This window comes from Cimex lectularius, unplaced genomic scaffold (genome assembly GCF_000648675.2).
Source record: "Cimex lectularius strain Harlan isolate CLEC.00 unplaced genomic scaffold, Clec_2.1 scaffold93, whole genome shotgun sequence".
Lineage (NCBI taxonomy): Eukaryota > Metazoa > Arthropoda > Insecta > Hemiptera > Cimicidae > Cimex > Cimex lectularius.
The window spans coordinates 664,674-685,030 of NW_019392669.1; the positions used below are offsets into that span (position 1 = coordinate 664,674).

General features: G+C 38.0%; 3 protein-coding genes across 3 annotated transcripts; 2 read left to right on the top strand and 1 right to left on the bottom strand.

Annotated features, from left to right (window-relative positions):
• The first annotated feature begins 4,049 nt into the window (after positions 1 to 4,049).
• Positions 4,050 to 5,770, top strand: LOC112126336 (constitutive coactivator of peroxisome proliferator-activated receptor gamma-like). The gene is made up of 3 exons (XM_024225240.1): positions 4,050 to 4,133; positions 4,579 to 4,691; positions 5,225 to 5,770. The coding sequence occupies exons 2-3, from the start codon at positions 4,603 to 4,605 to the stop codon at positions 5,604 to 5,606; spliced, it is 471 nt and encodes a 156-aa protein (XP_024081008.1). The 5' UTR covers positions 4,050 to 4,133; positions 4,579 to 4,602; the 3' UTR covers positions 5,607 to 5,770.
• Positions 5,771 to 7,409: 1,639 nt separating this feature from the next.
• Positions 7,410 to 8,216, top strand: LOC106672079 (constitutive coactivator of peroxisome proliferator-activated receptor gamma-like). The gene is made up of 3 exons (XM_024225241.1): positions 7,410 to 7,646; positions 7,709 to 7,804; positions 7,866 to 8,216. The coding sequence occupies exons 1-3, from the start codon at positions 7,437 to 7,439 to the stop codon at positions 7,923 to 7,925; spliced, it is 366 nt and encodes a 121-aa protein (XP_024081009.1). The 5' UTR covers positions 7,410 to 7,436; the 3' UTR covers positions 7,926 to 8,216.
• A 3,229-nt stretch (positions 8,217 to 11,445) lies between these two features.
• LOC106672122 (constitutive coactivator of peroxisome proliferator-activated receptor gamma-like) lies at positions 11,446 to 19,898 on the bottom strand. The gene is made up of 10 exons (XM_014403292.2): positions 19,210 to 19,898; positions 17,852 to 18,200; positions 16,997 to 17,266; positions 14,939 to 15,164; positions 12,979 to 13,157; positions 12,770 to 12,920; positions 12,556 to 12,716; positions 12,290 to 12,502; positions 11,929 to 12,024; positions 11,446 to 11,589 (listed from the first exon to the last, which is right to left on the bottom strand). The coding sequence occupies exons 1-10, from the start codon at positions 19,296 to 19,298 to the stop codon at positions 11,533 to 11,535; spliced, it is 1,791 nt and encodes a 596-aa protein (XP_014258778.1). The 5' UTR covers positions 19,299 to 19,898; the 3' UTR covers positions 11,446 to 11,532.
• Between the last annotated feature and the right edge of the window lie 459 nt (positions 19,899 to 20,357).

Below are 20,357 nucleotides of genomic sequence, written 5' to 3' on the forward strand. Positions count from 1 at the left end.
TTTTCAAATGTCGTGTAATCGGATTGGATTCTCGGCGACAAATGAAATGGCCACGGAAAGCTTTAGTGAAGTGTACTTCAAAAATGGCAAATAGGAGGGAAAATTCAAAAGTTGGGGTTGAGATGGGAAGTTAGTGCCCGAGGGGATCGAAGTCACGATCTCTCAAGTGGTCGAGTAGTGGCGCATCAAGCCGAAGGTCGTGGGTTCGAATCCCTCTCGTGACACAGACTTTTTTATCTCAACTTAAAACCTTAATTAATTGAATGTTATTAATTGGTAAAGTGGACCACGAAAAATAGTGATTCTATTAGAATTATTCTTATACAATTACCACAATAAATTCGACATGCTGTTTGGGTTAGATAGCATGAAAATATTAAATATTAAATTAGATTTTACTAAAGATGTAATAGCAGTAGCGAATAAAAGTTATCTTGTACCGTACTACGAAACTGACAAAGAAAGACGAGCAGAGGAAGATTTAACATCTGTGACTCGTCAAAGATAAAGTGAACAGGTGCTTCACATCAGAGGCGCGCTCGGAAAGTATTATTAAAATAAAATTTGATAATATTAGTCACGGCGAGGCCATTCTATCTAGTCAATCTTTACTGGGAACAAATATTCCAATTGCATGATTAAGGTGAAAGATCGTGAAGCGTTGTGCCCTATCGTCAACGAAAATCATGAACGAGTTGTAGAAATAAAAAGACCATTCTATCTAGCCGAAGATCGTGGGTTCGAATCCCGCTCGTGCCATTGACTTTTTTATTTCAACAAAAAACCTTAATTAATTGTAATTAGTTATACTCAACAACATCACAGATAACACATATAATGTAAATGATTCATTTCATTAATAAAATTAATAATATCCACATCCCCTCACACTACTCTCTCATATCCCTAAATGTTTCATCATTATTTACCAACATTCCAATAGACACAACACTGAACATTATGAAAGATAAATGGTCCAACATAAACCACACACAACTCTATCAAAGAACACGTTCGTAACAATGATCCGACACTGCCGGGTTAACGGATATTTTACATACGACAATCACTTTTACAAACAAATTTTTGGTACGGCCATGGGTAGCAACTTAGGCCCGATACTGGCAGACATAATCATGACACATCTACTAAATACAGTCATACAACAACTTCCTTTCACATTACCCTTCCTCACTAAATACGTAGATGATATATTGACAGCAATTCCCACAGATCAAATTCAAACTACATTAGATACATTTAATAGCTTTCACCCACGCCTTCAATTTACATATGAAATCAAAAACAACAAAAAAAATACCATTTTTAGATACACTTGTAATAAAACAACCAGATGGCACATTAATCACAGATTGGTATCAAAAACCAAGAAACACAGATTGCTACCTCAACTTTAAATCTCACCATCCTCTTCATACAATAATAAACACGGCCAAAGGGTTACTTCACAGAATGATTACCCTAAGTCATGAATCATTTCACCACAAGAACATAAAGATATACAAACAGATCCTCCATAACAATCTCTACCCTAAACACATAATTAACAGAATAATCAACAACTACAACTCAACACTAACACCATCCACTATTACTAATAATACTACATTAAGTATATCAAATACAAACAAACAAGCATACATTTCCATACCATTTATTCAAGGCCTATCACATAAACTAAACACATTTCTCTCGTCCGATAACTTCAAAATAGCTTTTAAAAAATATAAAACTATCCAAACACTTTTTTCCAAAGTTAAAGATCCCACACCAGTAACAAATAAATCTGGCGTAATCTACAAGATCAACTGTTTAAACTTTAAAACAAAAAGCCCTTGTCCACCCTGTCAATAAAACCCCCAACCCATCCTCCCCTACAGACTACCGTCCCATTTCCATCCTCTCAAACCTGTCCAAGCCCCTAGAAAGATTAGTCCAAGCACAAGTCTCCAAGCACCTTGAACAGTCCCATCTTCTCAACCCCCTCCAATCTGGCTTCCGCCAAGGATATTCCACCCAATCAGCACTAATAAAAATTACCAGTGATCTCCACTTAGCAATGGACCAACGGAAAGTTACTATACTTGTCCTTCTTGATTTTTCTAAAGCCTTCGATAATGTCCCTCACTCTTCTCTCCTGTCTAAACTCGAATCTTTTTCCTTCTCCGCCAGCACCATTCGTTGGTTCCACTCCTACCTTACCAATCGCCACCAAGCTGTTTCCCTTCCCAATGGCCTTACCTCCTCCTTCCTCCCTCTAAAATCTGGGGTGCCCCAAGGCTCTAGCATCTCTCCTACCCTTTTTTCCATTTATATCAATGATCTGCCCGACTCCATCCAGTCCTGTATCTATCACCTATATGCCGATGACTCCCAAATATACATATCCTTTCACCCTTCCGATCTTCTCTCGGCCATTCTCAAGATCCAAAAAGACCTAAAATCCATCAACGAATGGGCCCATAAAAATTCCCTAGTCCTCAACCCGTCCAAATCCACCGCCATAATTATCGGGTCCAGGCAACTCCTCAATTCCCTCCCCAGCATCCCACCTCTCATGCTAAATAACCATCCCATTCCCTTCTGCTCTTCGGTTAAAAACCTAGGAGTAGTCTTTGACCAAAACCTTTCCTGGCATTCCCAAATTTCCCGCCATTCCATCGCCTCCCTCAGCCTGGTTCGTCGGTCCTGGCTTCTCTTACCTTTCTCCATCCGCAAACTCCTTGTATCTTCCCTTATACTTCCCTTCTTCGATTATAGCTGTTTGGCATACGGTGGTCTCTCGGAGAGGGAGAACGCGCGATTGAAGCGTATTTTGAATTGTTGCGTAAGATTTGTGTACGGCACCCCACGGGGATCCCGGGTGTCGGGGTTGTATTTCCAACTTTCCTGGCTATTCCCCTCCTTCCGTGCACAGTATTTCCTAGGTTGCTTTCTTTTCCAGTCCATCCACACTCGTCGTCCTCCTTACATCATCCAATCCCTCCAATTCAACTCCTCAAATCACACTCGTAAGACCCGCTCATCCCCAATCGACCTTGTTCTTCCGCAACATACAACCCATACCTTCGAAAGATCCTTTCTGATCCGACCCCCTAAACTCTGGAACTCCCATCCCATTTCTATTCGTCACGCTGCCTCCTTTTCCTCCTTTAAATCCCATCTTTATAATCACCTCCTCTCCCTCCAACCAGAGACCTCACGATAACATTTATTATTTTTGTTTAATATTCTCGTAATTTTCTCTTCTGGCCTGCCTTACTGGCATACATTGTGCAAAGATTTCTAACTTTTTTTTTAAATTTGTAACTTCATAGAAGGTACTTCCTTGATTTTATCTCATGTAAATTATTCTAAGGGGACACCAGTCCCAGAATAAAGTTATTTTTCTTCTTCTTCTTACATATATCATTACATTACATTCCACACATCAAATACTTTTCACATAGTCTAATTTTCCAACAATTTAGCTTTCCTTTTCCTATTTATCCCCTTCCTATATAATCCTGAAAGGATAATCTGGCCGAACTATTACCGACACATTGTTTCCCTTTGTCGGCTCTTTTCACTTCAAAGAAGCCGAACCTTACACAAAATTGTCTTTTATATACCGACTTCCTTCCCCACCCTTTCAAAACCCAACATATATAAACATAAAACAGCAAAATCTCACTGGCACTCTCAACACGACACGCAAGGAAGACAAATACTTTGATTGAATACAAAATATACATTGCATTGTATAAATTCACTTTTCCACATCCTAAATGTATTTGTTAAATGTAAACATTGTTTGTAAATCCCAGGCCTTGAAGATGATCTCAATAAAGATCGCAATATTGGCACGATAAAGAAAGTGTTTTTCTGAAACCTACATCACACCAGACCGCATCTCACGATATCTGAATAATTATTAGTTATAGCGTCACTTGTACAGAAAAATGCACTCGGCTTATCAGATGTCCATTAAGAACAGTTGCATTTTTCTCCCCCTTAACCCGAGATGACCTAATGATTGACCGAGGGTAAATAGATTAGATTCTGTGTACACTTCCTCGAATGTATATCGGCAGAGCTACTACTTTTTAAATAAACATAAAAAAAAAATTAAGGTATCGAATTATTATCCATAATTAATATAAACTGTAGCATGCACGGTTTATTTACTTATTTATTTTTTAGTTTTTACGTTTGGCACACACATTTCAACTTCCTGTTGGCATCAATCCTCTGACTCAGAGGAACTCTTTTGCGCGTTACCAGCTTTTTTTAAACAAAAAAATATTTTTTCTCATATTATACTTACTTTACTTTTTTTTCATCTATAAAGGTTTATTAATTTTTACTTTAATTAATGTGAAATGAATGATAAAATAATAAAATAATAAAAAATAAAATGATAAATGAAAGATAAGTGTGCTTTATCAGCAAATATTCAAATACTGGAAGTATGATTCATAGTATGACACACTATCACATTTGCTTCTGTTTGATTTTAGTTGTGGTTTCTTAGTCATATATATTCGATTGAACATTTTTTCTCCTTCAATTTTGCAGAAACGATCACTTCAAATTGTAATTATGGGCATCCAAAGCCTTGAAACGTTCCTTCACAACCACCCAGAATGCTATACTCCGGTGAATATGGGCGAGCTTGCCGTTGAGTACAAGTAAGCATTTAGTCAAGTTGTAAAGATTTCCTCCTGTTGTCTGATAAAGGTTTACAGTTCAGTTTTATTAATGTAATTTTTATTAAATATTAACATATTTATTTATCAATATAAACATTCATGAATATATTATATTTATTAATTATTTATATAGCCATTTATTAGTATAGTGTATAGCTAATTATCAGTGGACAAGCGATGTTAATCTGGGCTAGTGACCAGAGAAGAACATCTATAAATAAATCACATTGATACTGGAGAGTATTTGATTTTTGAGAAAAATTGTATTTAATGAGAGAAAAACACTTACAAAAATGTAAATTTGTACAATAATAATAATAAGTGTTTTATTAGTAAAAAACAATGTTTACAACGTCAAAGTTGCATTTTGTCTGTTCTAATAAGTTCGTTTTATTTATATATTTTTTAATTTTATTTACACATTTTACATCATACTTATAGCAAATTTAAAAACTTTGTGCTAATCCGTCAGTTAATTTCATTTTAAAAGTTAATACATTTTCGTTTTTTAGAAGGAAAAATAAAAGAAATCCTGTGCTAATATGGCATATAGGTTCGTGTTATACATGGTTGTATAACAACAAATGTTGGGTGCTCGGTGGGCAGCTGAAAGAGTTCGCCCATGTTCTCGAGTCATTCATCCAAAAAGTCAAGGCTGCGGGTATCGAGCTTATAGTTTTCAACGGTGGCCACATCCAAACAGAAAAGCTGAAAAAAAATATTTCACTCCAGAAAGAAAGAGTGTCATATCTAAATGAAGTCTTTAACTTTCTATGGGGAAACCAGCAAAATGACCAGGTTCTAACGAAATATTTCAGACTTCTCCCTTCCAACATTAATGAAGTCATAGTAGACACCCTCAGCAAATTAGAGTGCAAGGTGGGCCTTCCTTGATATATATTTGATGAATTTTACATATATAGCAGTTTTCAGTCAAATGAAACTTTTTTTTCAATCAAATGAAACATTTTTTTTAATCATATGAAACCATTTTTCAAGCATATGAAACCTAAAAAGTAATGATAATTATTATGTAGAGGAATAAATATAGCATTTTTCAGTCAAATGAAACCTTTTTTTAAGAGAATGAAACCTTTTTTCAAGCAAATGAAACCTTTTTCCAAGCAAATGAAACATTTTTTTTAAGAGAATGAAACCTTTTTTCAAACAAATGAAACCTTTTTCCAAGCAAATGAAACCTTTTTTTTAAGCAAATGAAACCTTTTTTCAAGCAAATGAAACCTTTTTTCAAGCAAATGAAACCTTTTTCCAAGCAAATGAAACCTTTTTTCAAGCAAATGAAACTTACGAGCGGTTTCCCCGAGCGCGGTTCGCGGCTCGTTCGGGTACCGTCGCTCTCTAGGGCGTTCCGAGGGGGTAGCGAGCTACTCCACTCTAAGCCCGTCAAGCCTTTTTGGGGTAAGAACTAAGATGTGTCAGGTTGCCCGGGCTCGACGGGTGAACACCCTTTTCTTATTTGCTGCTAGTTCAGGCCAAGGAGGTTTGGGGGAAAAGACACAAGAATTCGGACCAAACAATCAAGTCCCTTTAATGTTGTGACTAAACAATTCCAATATGTACAAACAACTAGTGTATAATTCAGAGACAACCCTATTACTGGACAATTATTTCTAGATACTTATAACTAGGGTTCTTATTCTCTATAATTAACTCTTACTACTAGGGGGCTTAATTATTGGGATAGCCGTACTAAAAGTAGCCGAAACCGCCCTACTGTTCTCCGAATCTCCCGCCAAACAATTGACAAAAGTTTGTACTCACAGGATCCTGACGGATAGTCGGCGCGGATTCTACGAACTATGTTGCTTCGACGTTTCTCTCGACGTTCCTCCAGGCGTCTCTCTCGACGTTCCTCCAGGCGTCTCTCTCCACGCTACTCTGGGCATCTCTCTCGACGTTCCTCCAGGCGTCTCTCTCCACGCTACTCTGGGCGTCTCTCTCGACGTTCCTCCCGGCGTCTAGTCCTACGGTCCGCCGGGGCCGCCCCGACCGTGACAGCACTCCGCTTACCGCCTCTCTCTTCAATTCCTGGCCGTCTCCATGGAATTCTCTCAACTGGACTCGGACTACGGTCTACCCCGAACTCTACTCGGACTCGACCCGGATTCTCGCTGATTCTACTCTCTACTTCTCTCTGATTCTACTCTCTACTGATTGTCCCTCTTTTATCAATCCGTTCAGGGAGGAGGTGGGGAACAGTTGTATTTCGAAAACACTGCTATGCTTCCGGGTGACCCGATTGCCCTTGTCCTCTCAGTTCATTGAGCTATTCTGGATGAGTCCGGGCATTAGCTAACCCTGAGGGTTGAGCAATAAGGCACACTCGTCAGCACGACAGCCAATTTTTCTAGGGCGATTGCCCCGGGATCGGCCCACATTTCTTAATCGAAACATCCAGCTGTTATTATTGGGCCAGCTTTGTTTAGCTGCGTCTGGAATTTTCGAGAAAGACGGGGTCGGTTCCCGCGATTCTAGGCCACTTCCGGCTACTCAATACGCTTTCCCAATAATTAGCTAACATATTTCTTACGTATAACCTTATATTTACAATATACTTAATTTCTACAAAACTCTGTTTAAGATTCCTAACATGGAATCTTCACAGAAACCTTTTTCCAAGCAAATGAAACCTTTTTCCAAGCAAATGAAACCTAAAACCTNTGAAGTTTTTTCTTCTTTTATAATTTTTAATGTGACTTATAGATGAACAAGTTTGACATTTCAACTTGGGAACTTGAAGCTGCAGTAGCGACGATGTTACTCCTCCAGTACTATTCGGTAAGAGATTTGGAAGCGATCCCCGAATTTCCGATGGACCCACATGGCATCCACCTGTATTGGGCTTTCATCAGGGTTTTCGTCGCAATAGCGGAACTCAACAGTGTCTGCGGCCATCCGTTGGACTCTGAATTGGTAAACAACACACATAGTTTAAAATTTGGTAAACATTGTCCTGACATTGTCCCATGTATAAGGCAAATCCTATACATTACCAAGATGGAAAGCTGTTCCTTCACAAATACAGACAAGCGAAGGACAACAAATCTTTTGATAACCTCTGCGAATTCAGGGTATTATATCTACAGTAAAACATTACTTTTCTAACATTTAACTGGAAATTTTCTTTTTCAGCAAAAGGAGATCAGATCCGGTAAGAAAATAATGTCAATGATATTACCCAACAAAAATTGAATATGCGAAGGAATTTTTATTGACCTGTCCATTATATATATTTTAAAATGTATCCATTTGTTTCGAATTGTTGTTTTAGAAAAATAAATTCTTTAACAGGTTTGATGGAGTCCTTTCAACCTGTATATTATATATTTTAAAATGTATCCTTTGTTAAAACCAAACTTATTTTAAACAAATGTATTCTTACGTATTAATGTATTATAAATTTGTGTGTATTATTATGATTCTTTCTTCAATAAATACATTAATCTCTTGTTAGCTGTTAAGTTCATATAAAATAAATTGCCTCATCTGCATCGTTCTGGCTTTATTTAGTTTTTCACCTGTCTTCTGTTTATCTTACCTCACTCAACACACATCAAAACTTCTCCAATCAGGACAATCAGTTACATAAATAAGACAAATTTTAGTTTTTTTTTTAGTAAGGCCTATCTCAGATTAGACATACTATTATATAAAACATAAAATAAGGTGATTAATTCATTAATTCATAAAAGTTCTATTGAAGTTCAATACTTCTTTTTGGTTTTGATATACAACAAATTGACAAATAAATTATTAATCAATACTATGACAATATTTTTTCTTTTTTATGAGGGTTCGCAACAGCAGAGGTCATATCAACCCTCAGGATGCCGGTGTTTTTGAAAAAAAGCCCATTTGTAAATATGTTGGGTTCGAATGGCAGGGCCGCTGGATTCGAAGCTGGGACCTTTACCTTACGGTGATGATCGCCGTGTCAATGCCTAAACCGTTGCGGTCACTGATGCTCCCTCTATGTGCTTATTGCTAAGCAATAAGAGAACATTCAGTTTACATGCTTAATTACTTTTTGTTAGAGGAGAAGGTAAGGTTCAAAAATATTAAGTAGATGGTATTAGAAACATTTCTAAAATGTCGCCTTCAGATTGTACCAACCAACAAACAAACAAGGCAACTCAGCCACATCTCTAACTCTGGGTATGAGCTTATTTACAAGAGGACGTAGCACGAATAATGCTTGCCAATATTAGCTTCCATATTCTTCAGTGTCTTCCAGGATCTTCTTCCTGCAGCTTTCTGGATCCTAGACAGTCAGCTCTACTTGACTTGTTGCAATAGCTAGGTCCATGGCGGTCCTTGCTGGCTGGTCCTCTCGCTGAATGTGTACTGAGGGTGAGGGCTCTTGACTGAGTTCTACTGCTGAAGCCCCATCTAAGTGTGACTGCATCCTCAGGTTGACTGAGTTCCTGGCTGTGTGGTTGCTTGGCTGCTCTTGACTGTGTCTTCTTGCTGAATCTCAGACTGAGGGTGGCTGCTTAACTGCTCTTGATCGAGTTCTCCCACTGTGGCCCTGACTGAATGTAGCTGCATCCTTGTGATGATTGATTCTTCTTGCTTAGCCCCCAACAGAGTGGTTGCTTGGCTGCTCTTGACTGTGTCTTCTCGCTGAGTCTCAGACTGAGGGTGGCTGCTTGAGTGCTCTTGACCGAGTTCTCCCACTGTGGCCCTGACTGAGTGTAGCTGTATCCTCGCGATGATTGATTCTTCTTGCTTAGCCCCCAACAGAGTGGTTGCTTGTCTACTCTTGACTGTGTCTTCTCGCTGAGTCTCAGACTGAGGGTGGCTGCTTGACTGCTCTTAACTGAGTTCTCTTGCTGTGGCCCTGCTGAGTGTGACTGCTCTTGACCAAGTTCTCCCACGTAGCCTGACTGAGGGCAGCTGATTGACTGCTTTTGAATGAGTCCTCAGGTTGACTGTTCTTCTGCTGTGGCCCTGACTGAGTGTAGCTGCATCCTTGTGATGATTGATTCTTCTTGTTTAGCCCCCAACAGAGTGGTTGCTTGGCTGCTCTTGACTGTGACTTCTCGCTGAGTCTCAGACTGAGGGTGGCTGCTCGACTGCTCTTAACTGAGTTCTCTTGCTGTGGCCCTGCTGAGTGCGACTGCTCGACTGCTCTTGACCGAGTTCTCCCACGTAGCCTGACTGAGGGTGGCTGTTTGACTGCTTTTGAATGAGTCCTCAGGTTAACCGAGTTCTAAAACTGTAGCCCTGACTGAGTGTAGCTGCATCCTCAGGATGATTGAGTCTTCTCGTTGAGCCCCCAACAGAGTGTGGTTGCTTGGCTGCTCTTGACTGTGTCTTCTTGCTGAGTGTCAGACTAAGGGTGGCTGCTTGATTGAGTTCTACTGCTGAAACCCCAACTGAGTGTGACTGTATCCTTGGGTTGACTGAGTGCGTTGCTTAGTTGCTCTTGACTGTGTTCTCTCGCCGAGTCCCAGACTGAGGGTGGCTGCTTTACTACTTTTGACTGAGTCCTCAGACTGACAGTTCTTTTGCTGAGGCCCCGTTTAAGTGTTGCTGCATTCTTCGGTTAACTGAGTCTTCTTGCTGAGTGTGGTTGCTTGACTGCATTCCTCAGATTGACTGTTTTCTCTTACTGAGCCAGATTGATCGTTGCTGCTTGACTGCATCCTTTTGCTCAGTCCTTGATCAACTGACTTTTCTTTTCACATATCCCTTTTTATATCAATTTCCCAACCAGGGTAGGGGAATAAAGGAAAAGCAAAGACTGCAGGGCCAGATAGATTCCCTTTGTGGGTGGCCGCACAACAGCATATAACTCAAACGAATTTCCATTATGCAGCCCATTGATCCCATATCAACGATGTCCAGCAAAAAGAGTGCAATGCCTACATATGGTGACCCCAAATTTATGGTGTCCCACATATTAATGAACTGTGTCCGCAACCTTTCTGCACAAAATTACTCCTTGAATTTGTTATTTAGACTATTCGTCTGTCACGTTTCTATGACTTCCATGTTTGTGGAAACCTCTTTGCTACCTACAGGGTGGGCGACCCTTCAAGCAGTCTTATTTCAACCTACATTTGAAATTCCTGCTTACTATTTTTAACTTACGCTAAGATATGGACAAGAGTAAAACACCTTGTGAAATTTTTTTTCTTGAGATCTGTGGCTTGTAGACTCTTAGTTCAGTCGTTGCTGACCCAGGGTGGGTATTTTTAAGCTGGTGCTACAATGCATCGAACCTTTACTACTTTTATGCCAAATGATTTGGCAATTGATTGAATTAAGTATTTCTGCTACACAGTGTGGTGAATATTTGATCTGATTATTGAGCCTAAATTTACCAGCCAGTCTTGTTCCAATTTGCTAATTGAAAAAATTAAATATATAATATGTAAAAGAAGGTCGTGTATGTGGTGTTATCCCTCCATTTAATGTCAACGTTAGTTTTTTGCAGTTTGGAATCCTCTCAATTCGTTGAATACCGCGTGCCTGTGCTTCCGGCAAAAACGACCTTCCTTTAAACACTGGAGAAGCTGTGAAAAAAAAATTAGGTGTTTGTAGTATCGTGTCGCACCAGCTTTAGACCTGAGCACTTCACGTTATCCACCGAAATATTTTAGTTGTTATGGGAATAAATTTAAAATTAAGTAACAAAATGTTTATTCAATTTAATTTTATAAATACAATTCTAAAACTTTAAAAATATTTTTGTTTACATACATTATACATTATGTAATATACAAATATATCTGTACATTTAGAATATACTTGAACAATATACAGTTAATAAAATGTAATTAAAATGTACATCTCACAGTCGGCTGTTTAAAAATGAAAGGATTTTTTTGCACGTCACGACAGCATTTTTCTGAAATAAATCTTATATTAATAGAAAGTTTAAATTATTAGATATTATTATTTACTTGAATTAATTATTATTTTTATGTAAGGTCTTAGTTGAGATGAAAAAGTTAGAGTCATGAGTGGGATTCGAACCCTCGACCTTCGGCTCAATACGCCGCTGCTCTAACAAAGTCATGATGGTTCAAGTGGTTAGAGCATCGAGCATTGAGCCGAAGGTCGTGGATTCGAATCCCGCTCGTGACACTAACTTTTTTATCTCAATCAAAACCTTATATAAAAATAATAATTAATTGAAATAAGTAATTAGACTACTAAACATAAAAGGTTTATTATTATTATTTACCTTTTTTTCACATAACACTTCAATATCTCTGGTCTCGATTGCTTCTTTGTACTTCTTGTGAAAAAGCTTTCCATCATGGTACCTCACCGGATTGCACTAAATGAATATATATTAATAAGAATATAAAAAAAATTAATGAAAAAGTTTTGAAAGCCAAAGTGAATTAGAAGGAAACTAAACTGTAGATCACAATGAGGTGGCTCAATGTAGAAGATTCAGAACTTATTCTCTTTGGATATTGAAGACAAAAAGTCAGATCCAATTTAGTATTTTTTTTAATTATTCTCAAATTTAAAAAAAAATAATAATATTAATAATAATAATAATTCTCTTCGACTGACAAAATGTTTTCCAGACTCACCATTTCATAGCTCAAAGGGTGCCCGCAGACACTATTCAGAAAGGTCCCAAAGTAAAAACCCTTGGCAACAATCGTATAAAGGTTTATACATCGTATATCGATTGGAAATTCTTGAATTCTATTGATCTGTTTGATCGAGTAGGAATCGAGTAGAACCATTGCAACCACAAGGGCGATCACCTCCCAGTCTTCCAACACCATGCCTCCCTCCGTCTAAAAAAAATGAACCAGCTTGAAAATCCTTCAAGAATGAGTCAATTACTTACAAGAAGGTATTTCAGTACTCCAGTCGGCAGGATTAAATGTTTCTCTTCCAATTCTAAAAGGCTGCTGTTTACATGAAGCGCAGAGCAAAATAGATTGAACTTTTCTTTTGTTGTGTCTTTGTCATTGAGGGTCATAAGCTTGATCAATCCACTGTGAGGCACTAGAATATAGAACCGCATAACAGTTTACACAAGTTGTTCTTTTAACTCTTACCACTCGGCATGATGGCAGGTACAGGGATGTAATCTTCAACACTGGTCAGGCCACAAACGACAAGTTCTTTCACATAATGTACTCCGTTATCGGGCAAAGGTTTCTCCTGAAGCAATATGCCGTAAATCCTCTGTCTTAATTTTTTCAATATCTAAAAAGTGACTTCGTTATTCAAAACCTCCAGACAAAATGAGTCATGATTATAATACTTGTAACGCAGGAGGGAAAAAATTGCGAGTGTAGTCTTCGAGAAGTGAACAGCTCGTGAAAATACCGCGTGTTATCACCATGTAAATACTACTATCAATTTTACTCGTTTTGTGCAATTTCTTGATCAGTTTTTGAATTTCGGTCCAATTTTTGCCATATCTTGTATCTATGTCATCATCTAAAAAAATGACAATATTTTGTTTGAAGCAAAAATACACTCTGTTCTTGTTTGTGTTGTAAATAATCGTTTCTCATGGCGTAGAGGAAGCTTTTTTTTTATTACAGAAAGTAAAATAGGGTTTAAGACAAAAATTAATAAACTGATTTAATCTATTAGGTTTCGTGGTCCAATTTACCAAATAAATTCTTTTCAATTAATCTTTAATTAAGGAAATTAAGTGAAAAATGGCAAAAATGAGGGAATATTCAAAAGGTGGGGTTGAGATGGGAAGTTCGTGTCTGAGTGGATCGAAGTCACGATAGCTCAAGTGGTTGAGCAGCGGCATATTTAGCTGAAGGTCGTGGGTTCGAATCCCGCTCGTGATACTGATTAAGTTTCTCAAACAAAACCTTAATTAAAGATTAATTAATTGAAACTGATTTAATTCGAAAAGTAAAGAAAAAGATCCCTTTTTGCTTTAGTTTGTTGTTTCTGAACATTTTGTACTAATTATACACACTACATGGGTCTGTCATTAGAATTTCAACATCTTTAATGCTGGGTCCAAGTAATTTTCACTTACTCAAATCCATTTTATAAGTTTGTGAAAAATAAGTCTTTTTTTTCCCAGTTTATGTTGCAATTTGTACAGTTCTTTTTAAGTTGTATGATGTAGAACTATTGCTGATTTGTGTATGCATGATTTTTTTTTTAGTTGTACATGTGTTTTTTTTTTCTTTTTTGTATGTCCACAACTCAGGGAAGTAAGAGCCTCTTATTTTGGCAAGAAAAACCTGCTTGGGGAAGAAATTCTCCCATTTCTGGACAGTCTGATGTTCGTCCCTTAATTAAGTTCTGATATGCCTTGAGATGTTTGTCCTGCATCGTTCTTTATATTATTTTCCCCACTTTGCTGTTTATGCATAATAATTATTTTTATTTCAATCTATATAGGATTATTCTGTAACTAGAAGCACCTTTATTTTTTAGTTTTGCCACTTTATAACAGTTTTTAATTTTTTGTGTTTATTTTTATTTATTTATTAATAATAAATTTATTCAATTAATTAAGGTTTTAAGTTGAGATAAAAAAGTCAGTGTCACGAGCGGGATTCAAACCCACGACCTTCGGCTTGATATGCCGCTACTCTACCACTTGAGCTATCGTGACTTCGATCCCCTCGGGCACTAACTTCCCATCTCAACCCCACCTTTTGAATTTTCCCTCCTTTTTGCCATTTTTCAAATGTCGTGTAATCTATTTGATTCTCGGCGACAAATGAAATGGCCACGGAGAGATTTAGTGAAGTGTACTTCATTTTAATTCATTAAATTCACTATTTTTCGTGGTCCGCTTAACCAATTAATAACATTCAATTAATTAAGGTTTTAAATTGAGATAAAAATGAAAAATGGCAAAAAGGAGGGAAAATTCAAAAAGGTGGGGTTGAGGTTGGTGTCCGAGTGGATCGAGGTCACAATAGCTCAAGTGGTAGAGTAGCGGCATATCAAGCCGAAGGTCGTGGGTTTGAATCCCGCTCATGACACTGACTTTTTTATCTCAACTTAAAACCTTAATTAATTGAATGTTATAAACTGGTTAAGCGGACCACAAAAAATAGTGAATTGAACAAATTTATTTTTTAATTGTGGAGGAGTTTTAAGTTTTTCATGAGGTCAGTCGCATAGTTTGATTTTCCGTTGTCTGAATGATCAGAAACGACTAAATTTTGTCTCCCCACCCAGAAATGACACAAAATTAAATACTCTGAACAATTCTGTTCATTCTAAACCCGTACCTTGTCTTATAAGAAGCACGTCATACGAGTTCAGACTCCGTAGGAGCAAATCTGAATAATCCTTGACGCCGAAAACCCTCTCTGCGATGATCGGCAGCATCTGATTTATATCACTCGATTTCGACTTGTAATGACGTATGCAACTGGCGACGTTGAAAAAATTATTTCTGTAGTTGATACTGTTTGACCTCTGCTGCCACAAGTCGCCCATGCTTCTATGAAAAGGCTGGAAAAATGTATTCATTGTACAATACAAATTGTGTGAAATCATCAAATCATTGTTTAAAAATCAATAAAATAAAACTAATCATTTATCTACAAGTAAAATAAGTTCGTTGAATTTTTTATTCTCAATCAACAATGTATGAACCATGTAATTTTGAAATTCTAGCCTCCCTGAACTTCTAGGTTTTTAAGAGATGAGAACTCCTGGATGTGTGTAGTCCTCAAGTTATGTAAAATTTTCCCCATTGATCGAGTTTTACAGAGACTACAATAAGTGAAAATCCTAATGGGCAATGTCAGGTGAACACAATTTTTAGCAGATCCCGGCCTAATTACAACAAGGTGAGGGTGAGATTTATCCTGGTGGAAAAATGATCCACTTGCAATTGGACATTACTGTTTTTGGTCAACTGCTGACTTTATTCAGTATACATAATAATTGATGGTTTGGATAGGCGGAAGAAGCTAATAATAAAGTATTTTCTTTCAATTCCATCAATTGGACAATACCTTTTTTTTTTGGGGGGGGGAGGTTTAAAAGGTGTTGACACGGTGGTTATCACTGTAAAGTAAAAGTCCCGGTTGGGATTAAAACCGGTTTTAAGGCTCGGGGATCAAACCTGCTCTCAGGATCACGGATCAAAATTGCTATCGGTATCAGAGATCAAAATTGCTGTCAGGACAGGGATCAAAACCGCTCTCAGAATCTGGAATTAAAATCGCTCTCAGGATCTGAAATTACAACCACTTTTAAGGATCGAGGGCCAAACCCGCTCTCAGGATCAGAGATCAAAATCCCTCTCAGGATCAGGGATCAAAACCACTCTTAATGATCGGGGATTAAAACCACTGTTTGGATCAGGAATCAAAATTGCTCTCAGGATCTGGGATTACAACCGCTTTTAAGGATTGGGGTCAAACCTGCTATCAGGATCACAGATCAAAATTGCTCTCAGGATCAGAAATCAAAATCTCTGTCAGGATGAGGGATCAAAATCACTTCCAGGATTTGGGATTGAAACCGCTCTCAGGATCATAGATCGAAATCGCCCTCAGGATCTGGGATTAAAACTGCTCTCAGGATAACGGATCAAAATTGCTCTTAGGATCAGGGATTAAAATCACTCTTTTAAGGATCGGGCCCAAAACCGCTCTCAGGATCACAGATCAAAATTGCTCTCAGGATCTGGGATTAAAACCACTTTTAAGGATTGGGGGTCAAAACCGCTCTCAGGATCATGGATCAAATTGCTCTCAGGATCAGAGATCAAAAACTGTCAGGATCAGGGATCAAAACCACTCTTTTAATGATCGAGGATTAAAACCGCACCTAGGATCAGGGATCAAAATTGCTCTCAGGATCATGGATTAAAATTGCTCTCAAGATCTGGGATTAAAACCACTTTTAAGGATTGGGGTCAAACCTGCTATCAGGATCACAGATCAAAATTGCTCTCAGGATCAGAAATCAAAATCTCTGTCAGGATGAGGGATCAAAATCGCTTTCAGGATTTGGGATTGAAACCACTCTCAGGATCACAGATCGAAATCGCCCTCAGGATCTGGGATTAAAACCACTCTCAGGATCACGGATCAAAATTGCTCACAGGAAAATTTAAATTGACGTCTCACTATTACAAAGGCCACTATTACTTTCGAGGCCATAAGTGTCTATTTATACAGTGGTCTTTCCCTAATCAAACTTGTCGTCCAAACATTCCAGTAATCCGAAATGGAAAAAAAAGTCGACAATTCAGAATGTGAAGGAAACAAATGAGAGGAAGAGAGGGAGAGTGTGAAATGAAAAAATATAAAGATAATTAAATAAATTACCAAAAGTAATTTTTCTGAGATGATATCATTTCCTATAAGCGAGGCCAGAAGTGGTAGATCTTGTGTAGACAGTTGTAGACAGCGAGCTAGATTCTGCCTCGAATACTCTTTAGTTGTCATTCTACGAAGGTTTAAATGTTTTCCCGACCAGTAATGCCTCGCCCCTTCGTATATGACAAAATCTGTGTCTTGGGCTAAAATGGCAAAGCAATTGTTCAGCTTGGCGTATCTCGCTATTTCAAGGTCGCATTCTTCAGTAGAATAGTAGGCCTAAAAATAAGTGTTATTAACATTTTTTTTTTCTTTCTTCAAAGCTGAAAAACAGATAAACAAGCAGTTTGTTCGTCTCTAAATATCCTAATTTATGTTTGGAGAGATGGCGAAAATGCACAGACCAACAAACGAAAATGGCAAAATATCCGCTTACCAAACTAACAATAAGCGGAAAAAACCAAAATCATTGAAGCGAGTGTGGAGAGTTCATTCACGAGACTGATCTGAGATACTAGGCATTCAACGTATCAATGCATAATTTGTTGAAGTAGAGAGGAGCGGTTAGGAATGAAGTGTTTTAGAAAAACTCCTTTTTCATTGTTTTGCCAACATTTCGACCTTTATTCGAATCACCTTCAGAGCAAAACGTGTGGTGCTATTCTTGTGGTGTCATGTTTTTTTCATGTATATCACACAACATTTTCATGTGAAACAAACACGACACCACAAAAATAACACCACACTTTGTGCCTTACAAAAATACTTTATTCCTGGCTGCTCCTCACTGCTTCAACAATAACAACTGATATTAATGATTTTTGAACAATTGATTTAATGATGACAAATGTCCTCAATTTTTACCTCAATGTTTGGACCAGTGAGTAATTTCACCATCATATTGACCCTACTCTTTTTACAGTCTTCTGGGAAGCGGTATGGATTGATGTCCAGCTGGTCAAAAATGTACTGGATGTTCTTGACCTCCTCGTGCCGCCTTAGCTTCCACGTATCGACCTTTGAAGGCTCCAAACAACCGTCGATGAATATAACGAGTTCGGCTCCAAGATCGGTGAAAGACTTGTAAAAACGTTCCAAGAGGTAGGCCATCTCTTTCGACTGGCCACCACTGAGCCACGCCACGTCTTCAAATATGAAGTATATGCATGAGTAGATATCGATCACAACCACTGGCTTCCCTCTGCCTTCTCTCCTATAAAATAAAAATATCGAATGAGTTTAAGATAGAACATGTGAAATGTACTCTTGAGGTCGCAGGGTGGTGGACCTGTAGTTTGGTGGTTTCCGATCTGTTTGGTCTGCCTATCATCAATGTTTTGATACATCTGACCTCTGTGTGATACCTAAAGGCAACCTAAACACATTTTCATCCATATACAGACTTTATGAATGCCAGCATTGGTATATATTTGTTGTACGTATATTGTAATATATTATAATTATACCAACATACCATAACAGCACGGATATGCAGACCATAATGACCAGAAACAACCAAACTTTCGTACAGATGTTTCTATGAACCGTCAGGATCCTTTAACATACAGATCTTTATGACCTATCAACTTGTGTTAAACACTTTTTATCTTCACCATACCAAAACTCAATGTAAGCCTTTTGATCGTTAATTAATCAAGTTTGGTTATGATAGTTCTGCAGAAACTACCCCAACTAAATGGGTTGATAGTTGTGTGGAGCTACCCGGAAGCTACCCCCTTTTAAAAGGTCTTACAGTTCTGCGGAAGCTACCACCATTTGAAAGGACTGATGGTTTTTCGGAAGCTACCTCTATTGAAAGGGCTGATGGTTCTGTGAAAGCTACGCCTTTTGAAAAAGTTGTCAGTTCTGTGGAAGCTACTCCCCCTTGGCAAGAACTGACTATTCTGCAGAAGATACTCCCCCTTCAAAAGGACTGACGGTTTTGTGGAAGCTACTCATTTTGAAAGGACTGACGGTTCTGTGGAAGCTACCCGTTTTGAAAGGACTGACGGTTCTGTGGAAGCAACCTCCTTTAAAAGAACTACAGTTCTGTAGAAGCTACCCCCTTGGCAAGAACTGACAGTTCTGTGAAGCTACCCACCTTGAGAGGACGGACAGCAGGTAGCATTTCGTAAACATTAAAACTGACATTAATTTACTGTTTTAATTAACCTTTCCTCGAATATAGTAAGGGCAAAAAGGACAAAACCATGGATACTCACAAGTAGGAATTGATCATTTCCTTGATGTCAACGTCGTAACAGCAGTCGGCCGTTCTCTCCATGAAAGTCTGGAGCCTCCGGACGCCCATTTCGACTGGAGAGCAGGAGGAATGTCAAAATCCAAAAGTCGAAGACAGCAGCCAAACGAGATATGTTACGACAGAAGATAAAAATTATATACAAACATACAATATATCGAATCGTTCCTTCCGATATTCAGTAAATTCAACACTAAGTAGTACCATCGAAAAAATCGAGTTTATCGATAATAGATTGCTCTTAGAAATAGAAATATGATACCAGAGATGGGAAAACTCACTCTTTTTAAGGATCAGGGATCAAAATTACTCTCAGGATCTGGGATCAAACCGCTCTTTTAAGGCTCGGGGATTAAAACCTCTCTCAGTATCAGGGATCAAAATTGCTCTCAGGATCAGGGAACAAAATCCCTCTCAGGATCAGGGATCAAACTGTCTTTTAAGAATCGGGGATTAAAACCGCTCTCAGTATCAAGGATCAAAATTGCTCTCAGGATCAGGGAACAAAATCCCTCTCAGGATCTGGGATCTCAACCTCTCTTTAAGGTTCAGGGATCAAAACCGCTCTTTTTAAGGATCAACGATCAAAACCATTCTTTATAAGGAGAACCGTCTAAACTACTTGCTATGTCATAATTTTGGCCTCCATAAATCAATTAAAATCTGAGATATAAAATAAAATGTTTGAGATGTTTTTGTTGATATCCTTAATTCTCTTACTTATAATGATGTAACACCTCAAAGTTGTTGGCATATGTTGAAAGACAGACAAGCCAGCTTTTCAACTAATGTAAAGCTGAATTTGGTGAAAATTCAGGGGAGTTATGAATTCTGAGTCGACTAGACTATCTTAGAAAAAAAATTGTCTTCAACTAATCAAGCTCATAAATGCCTATATTTTGTTTGTGACTCAACAAGTTATCTTGACTCTTACTGAGAAACTTTTGTTTAAGTTAAATCTTAAAACAACATCTATGCGATTTACCGCAATTTTTTTCTGACCATGCCTATTCCTGGCACCTAGTGTTTTTTGATTGACAAAATTGGGCTCTCTAATAGGAGGAAGATCTAGCGATTTTTAATTTTTGAGGGAACGACTGGGACTCTATT

What these genes read in the sequence shown, in the direction of transcription:
- LOC112126336 (XM_024225240.1), top strand. Translation starts at nt 4,603, where the DNA reads ATGGGCATCCAAAGCCTTGAAACGTTCCTTCACAACCACCCAGAATGC. An exon ending in GAGCTTGCCGTTGAGTACAA is followed by an intron (nt 4,692 to 5,224) that starts GTAAGCATTTAG and finishes TTCGTTTTTTAG; the next exon opens with AAGGAAAAATAAAAGAAATC.
- LOC106672079 (XM_024225241.1), top strand. Translation starts at nt 7,437, where the DNA reads ATGAACAAGTTTGACATTTCAACTTGGGAACTTGAAGCTGCAGTAGCG. An exon ending in ATCCGTTGGACTCTGAATTG is followed by an intron (nt 7,647 to 7,708) that starts GTAAACAACACA and finishes CCCATGTATAAG; the next exon opens with GCAAATCCTATACATTACCA. An exon ending in ATAACCTCTGCGAATTCAGG is followed by an intron (nt 7,805 to 7,865) that starts GTATTATATCTA and finishes TTTCTTTTTCAG; the next exon opens with CAAAAGGAGATCAGATCCGG.
- LOC106672122 (XM_014403292.2), bottom strand. Translation starts at nt 19,298, where the DNA reads ATGGGCGTCCGGAGGCTCCAGACTTTCATGGAGAGAACGGCCGACTGC. An exon ending in GAAATGATCAATTCCTACTT is followed by an intron (nt 18,201 to 19,209) that starts GTGAGTATCCAT and finishes TTTATTTTATAG; the next exon opens with GAGAGAAGGCAGAGGGAAGC. An exon ending in ACCTGCCATCATGCCGAGTG is followed by an intron (nt 12,717 to 12,769) that starts GTAAGAGTTAAA and finishes TCTATATTCTAG; the next exon opens with TGCCTCACAGTGGATTGATC.